Raw genomic sequence first — 17,518 nt, 5'->3', positions numbered from 1 at the left:
CCCTCCTTACCCTAATACTATCCCAACCGATATTTGGGTAATTAAAGTCCCCCAATATCACCACTCTATAGTTCTTGTCCATCTCTGTGATTTTCCTGCAGATTTGCTCCTCAATCTCTCTCTCGTTATTTGGATGCCTATAGAATACCCCCAGAAATGTGATCATCCCTCTATTGCTTCTCAACTCAAACCAAATGGGTTCTGTCCTTGCCCTCTCAAGGCCATCCAGTCTTTCCAACACGACATTGTCTTCCCTAATCAGTACTGCCACCGCAGCTCCCCTTTTTCCTTCCCTACCTTTTCTGAACACTTTGTATCCTTGAATATTAAGTGCCCAGTCCTCAACATTTTTAAGCCACGTTTCCGTTATTGCCACTGCATCATATTCCCACATAGCTATTTGTGCTTGTAGCTCACCAACCTTATTCACCACACTTTGTGTGTCTACATACACGCATTGTAAACCTACCTTTGTATTCTTCGTAGTCCTTCTTAGTCTGCACCTATCTGATATGGTACCACTCCCTTCTCTAGTATTATCCAACAATCTCATGTTGTGCACTTTATTCCTCTTTTCTACTTCTACATGCTGGAGGCCATCCCCCTGCCAATTAAACCCTCCCCAACCACACTAAAGAACCTCACCGCGAGCACATTGGTCCCAGACCTGTTGAGCTGTGGCCCATCCCTTTTGAATAGGTGCCTCCTGCCCCAGAACTGGTCCCAATGTCCCAAGAATCTGAAGCCCTCCCTCCTCAACATGCTTCAAGCCAAGCATTTATTCTCCCTAAATTTCTATTTCTACTTTTGCTAGCGTGCAGCACTGGGAGTAATCCAGAGATTATTACCTTCGAAGTCCTACTTTTTAACTTCCACCCTAGTTCCTGAAAATCTGACTGCAGGACCTCAATGCCTGCTCTCTCTATGTCATTGGTGCCAACATGTACCACAACTTCTGACTCACTCCCTTCCCCCTTCAGAATATTCTGCATCCTCTCCATGATATCCTTTACCCTGGCACCAGGTAGGCAACACATCATGCGGGACTCACGATGATTATTACAAAAATGCCTGAATGTCCCTATAACTATGGAATCTCCTGCAACAAGTACATTCCTACTCTTTGCTGTTCTCTCCTGTGCAGTCTCATGCCCACTGGTGCTAAGGTCTGAATTGCACTCCTTCAAGGTGTCATCACTCCCAGCAGTCTCCAATGCTGAGTACGAGTGTCACGCACCTCAAAAACTCCTGTATCTTCTGCCTCTACCATCTACTAACCTGAACTCTCACTGCGTCTGAGGTGACCACCTCTGGAATGTATGATCCAGGAAACCCTCCTGCTCCCTGATGCTTCACAACTAATGCAGCTGCCCCTCAAGCTCACAAATCCTGAGCTCAAGCTGAAGCAGTTGGAGACACTTCCGACATACATGGTTCCTGCAAGACACATAAAGTGTCCTGAAGTTCCCACATGCCACAGGAAATGCAAGCAACAGGTCGCAGCTGCCCATCCATGATCTAAAAAAAACTCTATTCCCTCTTTTAGAACCTAGTTGGTACCTTGTTTAAACTATTAATTTTAATTAATGCCTCTCGACATGCTCTGTGCTACTACTCTTACCAATTCACTCACTGTTATAATCGCTCCAATTTTTAAAGGATGCCCTAGTTTAGAGAGAAAAAGAGAAATATTCACCAACCAATCACTTACCTGCTTTCCTGTGACATCACACTTTGTTTTTTTTTCTTTCGAACGCTGTCAGTCCGCTCTGACCCCTCCCCAGAGCTCTTTTATCCTCGCTGCTTGTCTCGCTGTGCTCTCACTCTCCGGGCCACTCTCTTAGCCTACCCGCTAGTCTCCCTGTGCTCATGCCCTCTGGACTGTTCTTAAATCCTCCCCGCCAGTCTCCCTGTGCTCCTGCTCTCCGGGCTGCTCTTTTACCCTCCCCACTGGTCTCGCTAGACAAACCGATTCAAATTCTGGCAGCAGTGGGATTCAAACCCATATTTCCATATGGACTAGAATCTTCATCTAGCACCTTAGACCACTTGGCCACTCTTCCAGACTCCTGAGGCTGTGCATCTCTGCCCAGCTAAGCATGGCTGTGTCGATCCTCCATCTTCTGAGGGGGACTGCTCACAGCTGCCTCTGTCTCCCCCATCTCCCTTGTGAAATGATGGCCATCCTGTGCCACCCATTCTAAGATCGTAATGAGGCCCCAGCAAGGTGAGTGTGTCCGCACCAGGGAACATATGAATTCGGAGCAAGAGTAGGCAACTCGGCCTTCGAGCCTGCTCCGCCATTCAATAAGTTCATGACTGAACTGATTACTCCATATTTCCACCTATCCCCGATGACCTTCCACCCCCTTGCTTATCAAGAATCTATCTACCGCTGCCTTAAAAATATTCAAAGTCTCTGCTTCCACCACCTTTTGAGGAAGAGAATTCCAAAGACTTTTGACCCTGAGAGAAAAAAATTCTCCTCATCTCGGTCTTAAATGGGTGACCTCTTATTTTTAAACAGTGTTTGAGATTCTCCCACAAGGGGAAACATCATTTCCACATCCATCCTGTCAAGACCCTTCAGGATCTTATTTATTTATTTAGAGATAAAGCACTGAAACAGGCCCTTCGGCCCACCGAGTCTGTGCCGACAACAACCACCCATTTATACTAATCCTACATTAATCCTAAATTCCCTACCACATCCCCACCATTCTCCTACCACCTACCTGCACTAGGGGCAATTTACAATGGCCAATTTACCTATCAACCTGCAAGTCTTTGGCTGTGGGAGGAAACCGGAGCACCCGGCGGAAACCCACGTGGTCACAGGGAGAACTTGCAAACTCCGCACAGGCAGAATCAAGTAGCCTCTTACTCTTCTAAATTCCAGCGGATACAAGCCTAGCCTGTCCAATCTTTCCTATTAATACAGCCCGCCCATTCCAGGTATTAGTCCACTAAACCTTCTCTGTACTGCCTCCAATGCATTTACATCCTTCCTTAAATAAGGAGACCAACAGTGTACACAGTACTCCAGATGTGGTCTCACCAAGGACTATATAGCTGAAGCATAACCTCCCTACTTTCGTATTCAATTTCTCTTGTGATAAATGATAACATTCTATTAGCTTTCCTAATTACTTGCTGTACCTGCATACTAACCTTTTGCAATTCATGCACTAGGACACCCAGATCCCTCTGCATCTCAGAGCTCTGCAATCTCTCACCATTTAGATAAGATGCTTCTTTTTTACTTTTCCTGCCACAGTGGACAATTTCCCACTTTCCCACATTATACTCCATTTGCCAGGTCTTTTCCCACTCACTTAACCTATTTATATCCCTTTGTTATATACCCCCTTATGTCCTCTTCACAACTTACTTTCCTACCTATCTTTGTGTCATCAGCAAATTTAGCAATCATACCTTCAGTCCCTGCATCTACTTCATTTATATAAATTGTAAAAAGTTGAGGCCCCAGCACAGATCCCTATGGCACACCATTCGTTACATCTTGCCAACCAGAAAATTACCCATTTAAGCCTACTCTCTGTTTCCTGTTAGCTAGCCAATCTTCTATCCATGCCAATTTTACCCCTGCACTATGAGCTTTTATTTTCTGCAATAACCTTTGATGTGGCACCTTATCAAATGCCTTCTGGAAATCTAAGTACAATACATCCACCGGTTCCCCTTTATCCACAGCACATGTAACTCCCTCAAAGAATCCCAATAAATTGGTTAAACATGATTCCCTTTCACAAAACCATGTTGACTCTGCCTGATTACCTTGAATTTTTCTAAATGCCCTGCTATAACATCTTTAATAATAATTTCTAACATTTTCTCTAAGACAGATGTTAATCTAACTGGCCTGTAGTTTCCTGCTTTCTGTCTCCCTCCCTTTTTAAATAAGAGTTATATTTGCTATTTTCCAATCTAACAGAACCTTCCCTGAATCAATGGGAATTTTGGAAAATTAAAACTAACGCATCAACTATCTCACTAGCCACTTCTTTTAACACCCTAGGATGAACTCCATCAGGACCCAGGGACTTGTCAGCCCGCAGCTCCAACAAGTTGTTCAGTACCGCTTCCCTGGTGATTGTAATTTTCTTGGGTTCCTCCCTCCCTTCCATTTCCTGACTTACAGCGAATACTGGGATGTTACTTGTATCCTCAATAGTGAAGACCGATGCAAATTGTCTGTTCAAGTCATCTGCCATCTTCTTATTATCCATTATTAATTCCACAGCCTCACTTTCTATAGGGCCAATGCTCACTTTGTTAACTCTTCTTTTTTAAAATATCTATAGAAACTCTTACCATCTGTCTTTATATTTCTAGCTAGCTTTCTCTTGTACTGTAATTTTACCTTCCTTATCAATCTTTTAGTCATTCTTTGCTGTTTTTTATATTTTTTCCAATTTTCTGACCTGCCTCCCATCTTTGCGCAATTATAAGCTTTTTCTTTAAGTTTGATACTGTCCTTAACTGTTTCAGTTTAGCACAGATGGCAGGTCCCACCCTTGGAATTTTTCTTTCTCATTGAAATGTATCTATTCTGTGTATTCTGAAATATCCCCTTATATGTCTGCCACTGCATCTCTATTAACCCTTAACCTACTTTGCCAGTTCACTTTAGCTAGCTCTGCTTTCATGCCCTCATAATTGCCCTTATTTAAGTTTAGTCTTGGACCCACTTTTCTCTCCCTGAAACTGAATGTAAAGTTCAATCATATTATGATCGCTGCTACCTAGGGGCGCCTTAACTATGAGGTCGTTAATTAATCCTACCTCGTTGCACAATACCAAGTCCAGTATAGCTTGCTCTCTGGTTGGCTCCAGAACGTTTTGTTCCAAGAAATTATCCGAAAACATTTTATGTACTCCTCATCTAGGCTACCTCTGCCCATCTGATTTATCCAATCTATATGTAGGTTAAAAACCCCCATAATTATTGCTGTACCTTTCTGACAAGCTGCCATTATTTCTTCCTTTATACCCCATCCTACAGTGTGGTTAATATTAGGTGGCCTGTACACCACTCCCACAAGTTACTGCTTGCCTTTATAATTTCTCATCTCTACCCAAACTGCTTCTACATCCTGGTCTCCTGAACTTAGGCGATCCCTCCCTATTGCACTATTACCATCATTAATTAACAGAGGTACCCCTCCACATTTTTCTAGCTTCCTGTCCTTCCTAAATGTCATGTACCCTTCAATATTCAGGTCCTAATCTATGTTGCCCTGCAGCCATGTCTCTGTAATGGCTATCAGATCGTACTTATTTATTTCTATTTTCTCTCTCAGTTCATCTGTTTTGTTTCGAATGCTACGTGCATTCAGATACAGAGCCTTTAGTTTTGTCCTTTTATTACTTTTGTAACCTCTAGCCTTATCTGCTGATTTACTCTTAGATTTGTACTCTGTCCCTTCCTGTCACTGTCTATCATTTCCAATATTAATACCTTTCTTGCCTTGTCTCTACTCTTTGATTTACCACCTCTTCCCAAATTTGATCCCTTGCCCCCACTATTCAGTTTAAAACCCTCTCTACTTCCCTTGTTATGCAGCTCGCTAGAACACTGGTCCCGGCACGGTTCAGGTGCAGACCGTCCCAACAGTACAGCCACCACTTTCCCCAGTACTGGTGCCCGTGCCCCATGAACCAGAACCCACTTCTACCACACCAGTCTTTTCAGCCAAGCATTAATTTCTCTAATCTTATTTGCCCTTTGCCAATTTGCAATTGGCTCAGGTAATAATCCAGAGATTAGTACCTTTGAGGTTCTTCTTCTTAATTTGGCGCCTGGTTCCTCATACTGATTATGCAGGACCTCTTTCCTTGTCCTGCCTATGTCGTTGGTACCTGCATGGACCACGACGACTGGATCCTCCCTCTCCCACTGTAAGTTCCTCTCGAGCCCTGAGCAGATGTCCCGAACCCTGGCACCCAGCAAGCAACACAGCCATCTGGACTCTCGCTCTTTGCTGCAGAGAACAGTGTCAATCGCCCTAACTATACTTTCCCCTACTACCACTACTTTCCTTTTCTCTCCCTCCACTTGAATGGCTTCCTGTATCAAGGTGCCATGGTCAGGTTGCTCATCCACCCTGCAGCCCCCACTCTCATCCAAACAATCTAAAGAGCCTCAAACCTGTTGGACAATTGCAAAGGCTGATGCTCCTGCACTCCTGCCCTCTCGGTCCCCTTACCTGCCTCAGCTGCAGCCACACTCTCCTGTCCCTGACCACTGACCAAATCAGAAGACCCTATCCGAAGGGGTGTGACTGCGTCCTGGTACAAAATGTCCAGGTAACTTACCCCTTCCTGCTGTGTCGCTGTGTCTGCAGCTCAGCCTCCAGTTTAATGACACTGAGCTAAAGCTCTTCGAGCCGCAAACACTTACTGCAGAGGTGTTTGCCCTGGATCACACAGGCATCCAGGAGCTGCCACATGCTGCAGCCGTGACACATCACCTGCCCTGCCATCCTTAATGTGTTTTAATTAACTATTTAATTATTTTATTCAATTTATTTTATTTTCCTTTTTTATATATTTTATTAAGCTTGCCACTAGTTCCTTTACTATTTTAAACGTTAGGATTAGAATGGACCTCATCATTGTGTGCTTGACTAATGTAACAGTGCAGGCTCACTCGCTTCTTCCTTTTCTCAAGACGACGATGAGGAGATTATTTCACAGATGCTGCCAGACCTGCTGAGTGGTTCCAGCATTTCTTGTTTTTATTATAGGAGATTATTCTGGCCTGGCTTGGCTCCCCCTTCACAATTCGCCCTGTGGGAGACATAAGATATGGTTATGCTAAATCATCTCTGTTAGCAGTTGCTTTGGCATGGAGGAAACCAGGAAGGAGGGAGCTCCATCCTTGTCTTCTGGAGATGTTCAGGTAATTTCACCCTTTCTTGAACAGACTCCTATCTTGCCATCACCCACTCTCTGATGTGCTTTCCCCCTGGATGTCAAGGGCCACCTCTTCCATGGATGTCAGAATTGCTAGATGGGGCATTCCACCACCCAAAAGAGATCTTTGTCTGCCTTTGTGTTCTTTTCTCCTCCATGGTCAACAGCGTCAGAACTTGAACCATAGTGCCCTTCTTCACTACTTCAAATTGTACTAATGCATGATGTTATTGCCTTTCAGTATTACCACTGTCAAAACTGCTCATGCTGTGAGCTTTGCTGCTGGGCATACATTTGTTCAATGTTCAGGAGGACTATGCGTCCTTAGGCTGCTCAGCTCATGGGTATGCTTGTGATTAAAGACCTGGAGGCCTGTCATCTAGGTGCTGCATTGCACTCACCTTGCAAGACCTCAGAAGGTCATTGAAGTGCTTCCGGCACTGTACACATGTCCTCTTGACAACACTGTGGCTACTCACTTCCTGAACTGCCTCCAGCCAGGCCTGCTTGGGCTGGCTGGCTGGCATTCACCTGCTGCTCTCCAGTAATATAATGCTCCACCACGATTCCACCGCCTCTAAAAGAACCTCAAGGGAGGCATCGGAGAATCGTGGGGCTGCCGTTGCACAGGTGTCTGTCCTTCCAGTGCAGAATAGATTGGCAATTACAATAATGGCTGCTAGTTCCCCGTTAAATTGGGCTCGCCACATTCCTCTCCAGCATACTCCCTGCCTCTGCTGCTTCTTATTGGACGGCGAACGCACCATCTGGCCACTAATTGGTCAGCTTTGTGAAAATGGCGTCGAGAGTCAGACATGACGCGATGCAGGGTCGGAACTCATAAATGCTCCCGACGCAGGATCCTGACTCAGAAACAAAAATCTTTGTGTTTGTGATAAGTCATAAGTCAATACATTTTGATTCCTGACAACGCAGCTGCCCGCTAATGTCATCAGAGTGCGCCAAGCTTTGCACATGTGCAGCTACATCTTGCCAGCACTAAGTGGTTCATGCATGGGATGACGTCACCGCGCAGCACCAACGTCATTGCGCCTGGTTCATCTTCGTGCATGCGCGATAAAGCATAATCAGGTATCCACTCGGCTGGAGGAAGTGACTGAATGGGAGACTTCGAGGCTGGAGCTCTCCCCCCTCGGCAACTCACTCCAGGCCTCGACACTTCCTCCCCTCAGCCGCTCGCACCAGACCTCGATGCTCCCCCCACTCCCCGGCCGATTGTTCCTCACTTCGCCCTACCCTACTGTCAGGCCATTCGCTCCCCCTCCCAGACGTTAACTCTAGGCTGCGCCACTTCCCTTCTCTCAGCTACTTGCTCCTACGTCGCCCCTTACAGGCCACTTTGCTTCTTCGGGCGGCATGTGGAGACTGATCAAACGTGGGAGCGAGTGGCCGAAGGAGGGAAATGGGGCGGCCTAGAGCAAGCAGCCGGAGACCGGGGAACAATCGGGGAGGGGAGTAGGGGGGAGCAACGAGGTTTGGAGCAAGCGGCTGAGGGGAGGTGAGGGAGTGGACAGCGGCCGGTGGGGCGGGAGCTAGTAGCTGCGTTCGGTTGAAATCAGTCCTGCTCAGTCATATAAATGAATCACATAACGAATTGGCAGCACATTTTATACTCTGCCCGATCAGGGTGCCAATTCATTATCTTCCAATGGAAATTCAATCATAAAATTCCTTTTGTATTTAATAGGATAACTGGAACATGAAATGGATCTGAGGATTACAGTTAGTTTCTTATAACTACATAGTAGCATATTACTGGGCTTCCATCCAACATAATGTAAGGTTAGTTTGCGAGAACGATCTAGCCATAAGTATTTCCTATGATAAATTGAGCAGCACCATCTTTAATCCTGGCAACTGCCTGAACTTCGCAAACACTGACTTTCCAATTGAAGAGCCTGCATTTGCACATGTGCAAGTACTGTGACACCTAGTGGTTGCTTTGTCAGCAAACGCAGCCCAAATTTAATCGGAAACGTGAACTGTAACCTTACCAATGCAATTTTAAATGGATATTAGGCGCAAAAGCAGAATCTCAACCGCAAATGCTTCACCTGGTCAGTACTCATCACTAATCTGATGTTTAATTGACTACAAAATAAAGATCCTAAGGGCGGCACAGTGGCGCAGTGGTTAGCACCGCAGCCTCACAGCTCCAGCGACCCGGGTTCAATTCTGGGTACTGCCTGTGTGGAGTTTGCAAGTTCTCCCTGTGTCTGCGTGGGTTTCCTCCGGGTGCTCCGGTTTCCTCCCACATGCCAAAGACTTGCAGGTTGATAGGTTAATTGGCCATTATAAATTGCCCCTAGTATAGGTAGGTGGTAGGGAAATATAGGGACAGGTGGGGATGTGGTAGGAATATGGGATTAGTGTAGGATTAGTATAAATGGGTGGTTGATGGTCGGCACAGACTCGGTGGGCCGAAGGGCCTGTTTCAGTGCTGTATCTCTAAAAAAAAGTCAGTTTTCACCTCAACAAAATCTACTTTCTTTAAAAGAAAGATGTTGCTCCCACCTCCAAAACGGGAAGCATTTAAAACATAGCTTGTTTTTAAAAAAGTAGAAGGTATGGGAAGGATAACGTTACAACAGGTAGCAAAAAAATCTTCTAAGAATAACAAAGGGCGGATAAGGCACCAGTGCATGAAAAGAAAGCTTGCAAAATTGTTCAGTCAGAGAGGAAGGGCTAGCAGTGTAAGGGTTAAATACATTAAATATATTAAAAGTGAAGCACTGCATTTGATGAAATGAAGTTTCAAAGTTAACTGGAACTTCATTTCCTAAATATCGTGTCCAGTTGTGATGACATCAGAGCCACTATGGTACTACTTTATGATGACTCCAAGGTCATGTTATACCACAGACATATGTAATGTAGGTACCGTGAATGAGTTTCCAGCCAAGCTATTTGTTGGACAGAGGCACTGAGTGGAGGCCAGACAGCTATGTCCTGGTTCATCTCTTAGTAATTGGATTTGGAATTACATTAGTGAAGATCTGGGCACCAACTGCCCAACTGCCCTTTGGCTAATGAGATTATGAAAAGGAAATGGAGCAGAAGAATGAAACAACAAAAGCATTTTCAACTTCTAATTTTGGTATGACAGAATCTTATTTTTCAGGTAGGAGAATATTTGAAAACAATTCCTGTAAATGTAAACCTATAGCAGCTTCATCAGAAAATAATTGCAGCACCTTCACTTTGTACTTCTGTCACAATTTCTTCATTTTACTGATTTACTTTACTTGAAACATAAACTTTCACAAGATCAGAAAAATACTGAAAAACCTAGATGAGGAATTAGAAGGGAATTTGCATTTCAAAGTCTGTAGATATATGTTGTGAAGTCACATTTAAGTGCAATGTATCTACTGGCCCAGATTTTGCCATTGTAATGATGGCGAAACTGTCAGCATTCGTGGACATTGCGCTGTGAAATTGACAGCAGTTTCTGGGGCTGAATTTTCACTTAGGGGTGGGAAACAAGATCTGGGACTGTTTCCAGGCCCTGAACTCATTTCTGGAAGGGTAACAGTCACTCATTGGGATTTTGACCAGGGAGCCCCCTTAATTGTTATGGAGACAGATTCCCATCCAATTATGGGTGGTAGGCAGGCTCTTGAAGCTGGGGGGACCAATCAGAGGCCTTACAGCTTCAGAAAAGCAGCCAGCTGCAATGAATGGTAAGTATCTGAGAGGGTGCTTCAACATGTGGGGGGGTGCCCTCTCAGTTACCTTTTAAAAAATTTAATTATAAAACAGTAAAAGCAGCCAGGCCATCACTGTAGGGGAGAGGGTCGTGGTGAATTCCTCTACAGGGCGGCCTTTGGTCTGCTGCCAAGAGGCCACCTCCAGGCAGCTGGCATGCCCTCGATGCCAAGGGGGGCCCGAAAGCTCACTGGAAAATTCCAGTCAGCCTCTGATCATTCGCCTTCATTGGCTTCTTAATGAACCTAACAAGCTACCCACTGCTTGAAGGCAGATAGACGTTCCACTCCCGATCCGGCCTCCAGCAAAATGGTTTGAGTGCGGGATGGTGCCGACAAACAATGCCAGTCGGTGGTGCGAAATTACGCACCCGCCTGCCTCCATTTCTGCCCCCTTATAAGGGCAAAAATCTTTCCCCCAGTGTAGGTGGAAGTCAGATCAGCGCAATTGCTTTCTAAACTGGTTCTGGAATATAACAGGGCCATTAATTTGTACAGGTAAGCTATTCACTTCCACTTGTGGAGATTAGTTAACATCAAAACAGTTCACTAATGATTCCTATCTGAAGACACTGACAGTTGGATTTACTTCCACTGTCTTACTCCAATTTGGGTAGGATAACAGCAGTAAAGGTTGGAAGATTGGGTGGCAAGGCCTTCAGTCATATTCCCTTATCACTACTGTCAATTCAAGGAGAATGCAGCCTTTGTTTCTAAAATATTGCAATATCATGGTGAAGTCCACCTTTGTTTTGGTCACCTGTTATGCTGTACTCACGTTGATGCAATCTCCCACAAAATATAATGCAAATCCATCAGCAATGACAGCTGCAAAAAACAGAGCGACATTTATTGCAGTGAAGAAGGGTGTAAATCATAAGGACAGACAGTTACAACACTGCATTTACAATGCTTTACAGATAAAAGGGTGAATAATGTGTATTTGAGATTTTACTCAAATTTCTAAAAGGAAAAACAGAAAAGCAGAGAAATAAAATTAAAACCTGCTGCCAGTTATTGGTTTTCATTTTGCTTATTTAAAAATTGACAGAGCTGTGGCACAAAATTGCTATAGATTATTCAGTATTAAAACAAATTTCAATCAAAAAATATATCAACAGTGTAAGTAACAGCAAAAAAAAAAATCACACAACAGGTCTTGAACCATGTGTTGCTAAAGGTTATTGAAGTCAGAAATCAGAATCTTGACCAAAAACACAATTCTTCAGTTCCACAATGTTGCATTCAGTTTCAGGAGCAACAACAGGGTGGAATTTTCTCTTGACATTAAAGTGACACAGTATATCTAATAATTTTTTTTGATGGGATGATACTCTCTGTTTTCTCCCAGCCCATCACCCACACAAGTCTGTGCCAGCAATGCTTTGCACAGTGAGCTGCAGACTTCCTCTTTGGTACCGTGGGGATGCACCATGGAGAATCCAGGCACTTTTCCACAAGAGAAATGGAAAATTGAAAGTCCGGTTAACATTTAGCTGAAAACTTCAACGGTGCAAAGGAGTTGTAACATTCTAGGGCTGTAATGGAGGTGTGATGAATCGTGGGGGAGGATTTTTAGCCCCCATCAAAAAATACTGCCGCCGGCTGGCATCCCGGTTCCCCAGCTCCATCCCGCCCCCAGGTCATTTTCCCAGAGGAAGGATGGTAGCCAATTGTCCCTGTTAATGGACACTTAAGGCCAATTGGCAGCGGACAGTGCAGCTGCCTGGAGGCAGCTCCCAACGGCAGAATAGGGGTGTCAGCACTCCAGGCAGCCATAGAGGAACCTTTGGAGAGGTTTCCCCCAACATAGTGTTGGCCCAGCTGCTGGATCTATTTTTTATTTTAAATATCAACAAGTTGGAGAGAATATGCCTCCATTTTGGGGCGCCCTCTTCCTCATATACCTGCCGTGGCATCTTGCTGCTGCTTCCAAGGGCCTCCTATTGGCCCTCCAGCTTAGAGAGCCCACCTGCCGTCCTGAATTGGATGGCATGCCTGCCCTCTGGCTATTAATTGGCCAATTTGGGGAAAATCACAGGTGAGTGGCTGTTTCCTTTGCAGTGGGCAGTATTTCATGCTCTCCCTGTGGCAAGTTTGGAGGTGGGGAAGGCATTTAATTTGATGTAATGATGATGGGTGGGGACCCCGCCACCACCCCGATTAAGTCCATGCGAGAAGGCCCATGGGCGGCTTTCCCGCCCCACCACCAAGTGAAGCCCTTAAGGGGCAATTAATCCCTATATGCAGGATTTCATAAATGTTCTGCCCTACCTGTTTTTATGATTTTAGACAATTCAAACAAGAGTAGTTTGTTGTTGGTGCCAAGGTCCGGCTGCTGTTCTATGTGGGTGTTTAATTCATAGACCACTGCTTGCATATTAGTGTCCAGGTACTAGGCAAATTAGAGGAATAATGCATTGTCTTTGAAAATGAATAACCTTTCAGCATTTACAACCATCAACAGTAGCTAAATTAATGCTAACTATAGCCATTTCATGGAAAAAGTTATTTTAAAAAATTCATGGGGGGGAGTGGGGGGGGGGGGGCTTCTAGTAACATGCTGTACAAAAAATATCAAAAAGGCAAGCAATTTTCAGTATTTACATATATTCTAAAGACCAGAATATTAGTAATATATTCAGACAAAAATTCTGTCAGAAGTCATTTTTAAAACAGTTTTAATAACTATGGAATGCTGATGGGCTTCAGGTAAGGGATGAAGATATGAAATATTCTGCATTCCTGCACTTCATATATGCTAAAGTTGGTAAATAGTATGCCTCAGGATTAAAGCATTGATAATTGCTGGATTGCCAATTGCATTAATACTAAAGAATGCTGCATCCTTGAACAATAATCAACAGAAAATCATTTTGAAATTTAGATTTGCTTAAAAAAATGCCTTTCATATCCTTTGCTTTCAAATTAAATTCTCTTTTGTAACACTCAGCTGCGTGTAGCTGATACATAATGGTATGAATGCATTAGGTGTAGCATCACTGATGTCAGTCAACAACTCAACTGAACAATTAAAAAAAAACTAAGTACTGCAAAGTTTGAGCAGCTTTTGTTAGCGAAATCCGCAGATTTAATTTTACTATCTTACATTCATTGATCGATCTATGATCCCTCAATTTCCTTTTGAAAAATAATTATGCAGGGGGAATGTTGAATGAAGTAGGTGCACAATGATTTAGGCAACTAGTGAAGTGAAGTGAAGTGAGCCTGAAAGTATACAGCATCATTTGAAATTGCAGATCACAGTAATTGAAAACAAAAATATTAAGGGGTTATTGTTTTCTTTTAGATAAAGGGATAAGCCCACACTGCAGGATAGGCTGGGGAGAGTCGGAAGGAAAACGGTGCTACATCAACAACTAGTGATGTCAAATATGAATTTTAAAAGCCCCACATTGCGTATAATCTGATATCACATACATTATATACTGTGTTCAATGTATTATATCTATTTCACCCCAGGACTATTGACCATAACATAGACACGAATTGTCAGGATGTCTTACGGAGAACATGCTGATATCTGTACATGAGAATACTTCAGTACTTCAAATATGTGTTTGATGCTTTTGGACCAACACTTGGGAGGTGATGGATCATGCAGTTTTAAAGTAACATTGAATAAGACAGTGCCATACATTTGTAATCAATTTTCAAAGTTAGGTTAAGGGAAAAATGCACAGCTACTTTGAAAAGGAACGTTCTAACCAGTGGATCCCTCGAAGTTAACTTTACGCAGGAATAGAAACTTCCCTAGAGTTCGCTAATTAGGAATTACTTTGGCTAATTAGGAATTTCATGAGGTTATCAAGTGGGGCTGATGAATGAATTAAACATTTTACTTCTGTTCTTTTAAAATTTCAGTCCATTCAGATCTCTACAGTGCTCCCAGGTGTGGTAATTGGAAAACCTCGCTAAATGTTCCTCCTGTGGCATTGCTGTTTTAATTTTCACAGATAAACTGAAATGGTGTCACATAATCAAGCAATTACAAGTCGTCCCAGTGATAAAGCAGTGGAACATTATTGTTGTACTTACTCTATTAATCTCCCGAGGAATGACTTTATCTATGAAAAAAACAAAACAAATAATTAGGCATCAAAGGAAATTTGAGGTGAAAGAAGAAAAAAATATTAGTTGCCATTTCTGAGGGTATTTGTCACTGCCTTCTGCCAAATTTTCTTCATCATCTTTCTCGTAAATCACATATAGGTACTTTGCACTAGACCAAAGTCACAGATATTCTTCCAATAAAAATGGGTGCATTAGCAAAGGGGCACAATGTAAATCAAAAAGAGAAGATATTGTCATCATATAAGGCACTGGTTAGATCCCAACCAGAGCTTTGTGGAATGGAATATCACTGTTTTTGAGGATGAAATGTTGGGCAATATCCAGTCTCTAAATTACGAGTATAAAATTCAAGAAATTGGGCTTATTATTGTTGTAAAAAGGAAGACTTTGGTCTGACCTATTAGAAGTTATGAAAGGGACTGTCCAGAAAAACAATCACCCTGATAAAGATTTCAAGATCTCGATAACATTTTACAAGAAAATAGGTGTTTCAGACCACTATTGTACATAAACATAAAAATTAATTTACCAGAAGTAGGCCATTAAACCAAATGATATAAATGAAATCAAGAGACTGCTACATAGGTTTCTGCAGAGGAAGGGAAGAGAGGGGTATGGTCTGAAGGGGAATGTAGGGGTTGAGAGCTATGGAAAAGGGATAAAACTTGTTCACTCTTCCTTCTCCTAAAATGTGCAATGTTCCTATGGAATGAGGGAAGAATGAGTGAAGTGCTGATGAAAAATTATTACTCTTCTCAATTATGCAAATGCTGGAGGATGGTACCACCACATGGACTAGGTAAATGCTCTTGCAGACAGCCGTCACAGACATGATAGGCTGTATGGCCTCCTTCTGTGCTGTAACCATTCAATGATTCTATAAGGCAGTCCAAATATTTTTGTAGATTGTTAGAGAGAATGCATGAGGAGATTTACTGGTGTACTGTTAAACAAACCACTGAGTTAAACACAGACGGCACCCTGAAAGGAACACAGGAGCAAGAGTAGGCTATTCAACTGCCTTTCAATTAGATCATGGTTGATCATCTACTTCAATACCACTTTCCCGCATTATCTTCATATCCCTTGATGTCATTAGTATCCATATATCTATTGATTTCTGTCTTGAACATGTTCAATGATTGAGCTTCCACAGCCCTCTGGGGTAGAGAATTCCAAAGATTCACCACCCTCTGAGTGAAGAAATGCCTCCTCATCTCAGTCTTAAATGGCCTACCCCTTATTCTGAGACTATGTCCCCTGGTTCTAGACTCACCACCCAGGAGAAACATCCGAACTACATCCACCCCATAAGAATTTTGTAAGTTTCAATGAGATCACCTCTCATTCTTCGAAACTCAAAAAAAACAGGCACAGTTTCCTTAATCTCTCCTCATAAGACAATCTCGTCATCTCAGGGATTAGTCTGGTGAACCTCCACTGCACTCCCTCTATGGCAAGTATATCCTTCCTTAGATGAGGAGACCAAAACTGTACACAACACTCCAGGTGCAGTCCCACCAAGGCTCTATACAATTGCAGCAAGACTTCTTTACTCCTGTACTCAAAACCCCTTGCGATGAAGGCCAGCATACAATTTGCTGTTTGTCTAATTTGCTGACTATTTTTCAGTAATCCACCGAGTCACACTTTATATCTGGTTTGAAGTAGAAATCACGTATTCTTAACGTATATTTGAAAAGTCTAAGGGAAATAATTTATCTATCTTTTTAAGATATCACATTATTTGGGAGGAAGTGACATGAATGCGCAAGCACGTGCTGGCAAGTACAAAAAACCCTGCTAGTAATCACTACATAGCTGCAGAAATTAGTGATGAAGATCAAGGAGGAAGGCAGCAAATATGGCACTCACAGGGTTAACCACCTTACACAAAACACACATAAAAAAAAGATAGGCAAGGCAGGACAAAAAAATGAAGGCAGGACAAAAAAATGAAGGAAGCACAATGTGAATTGACATGAAATGGGCTTGAGAACTGTTAGCCATGTCTGGTAGCACTCTCGCCTCTGAGTCACAAGGTTGTGGGTTCAAGTCACACTCCAGAACTAATGCACAAAAACCTAGGCTGACACTCCAGTGTAGTACTGAGGGAGTTCTGCACTCTTGGAGGTGCCGTCTTTCAGGTGAGACGTTAAACCAACGCTCTGTCTGCCCTCTCAGGCGGATGTAAAAGATCCCATGGCATTATTTCAAAGAAGAGCAGGTAAGTTATCCCCAGTGTCCTGACCAATATTTATGCCTCCATCAACATCACAAATATAGATTATCTGGTTATTAGCACACTGCTGTTTGTGGGAGCTTGCTGCGTGCATATTGGCTGCCGCGTATCCTACATTACAACAGTGACTACACTACAAAAAGTACTTCATTGGCTATGAAGCATGTTGGGACATCCGGTGATCACAAAAGGTGCTATATAAATGCAAGTATTTCTTTTTTTCTTTCTAACTGGCGTCATCTTTTTGTAAAATTCAATTTTATTGTAGTGTAAGAAATGATGTGGAGTGAATTGGCTCTCATCACATTTCCTCCCCTGTATCACTTTACTCTCAGGTTATTTTCATTTAGTGTCTCTGTTCACTTGGCAACTTACACTTATACTTTGATGTAATTCTCCAAACTCCATCTCAGTGATAGATGGAGCTGTCCTCCATAGTGCAGGCTGCCCCGAGACCTGTAAAAATCATGTCTTTCATCCAACACTTCTGCCTGCTACCTTTCCAGATCCAGAG

At 43.2% G+C, this 17,518-nt stretch overlaps 1 protein-coding gene across 1 annotated transcript in view; it reads right to left on the bottom strand.

The window, feature by feature from the left end:
- pde10a (phosphodiesterase 10A) overlaps positions 1–17,518 on the bottom strand; it is a 565,280-nt gene that overhangs the window by 289,119 nt on the left and 258,643 nt on the right. Inside the window, exons 4-6 of the mRNA XM_068044845.1 lie at positions 14,727–14,755; positions 12,942–13,062; positions 11,446–11,495 (exon numbers count right to left, since the gene is read on the bottom strand). Of these exons, the coding sequence (XP_067900946.1) occupies positions 11,446–11,495; positions 12,942–13,062; positions 14,727–14,755 (200 nt within the window). The remainder of the gene's footprint in view (positions 1–11,445; positions 11,496–12,941; positions 13,063–14,726; positions 14,756–17,518) is intronic.

This window comes from Heterodontus francisci, chromosome 13 (assembly GCF_036365525.1).
Source record: "Heterodontus francisci isolate sHetFra1 chromosome 13, sHetFra1.hap1, whole genome shotgun sequence".
In the NCBI taxonomy this organism is placed as follows: Eukaryota; Metazoa; Chordata; class Chondrichthyes; order Heterodontiformes; family Heterodontidae; genus Heterodontus; species Heterodontus francisci.
This window is presented reverse-complemented; position numbering and strand designations above follow the sequence as displayed.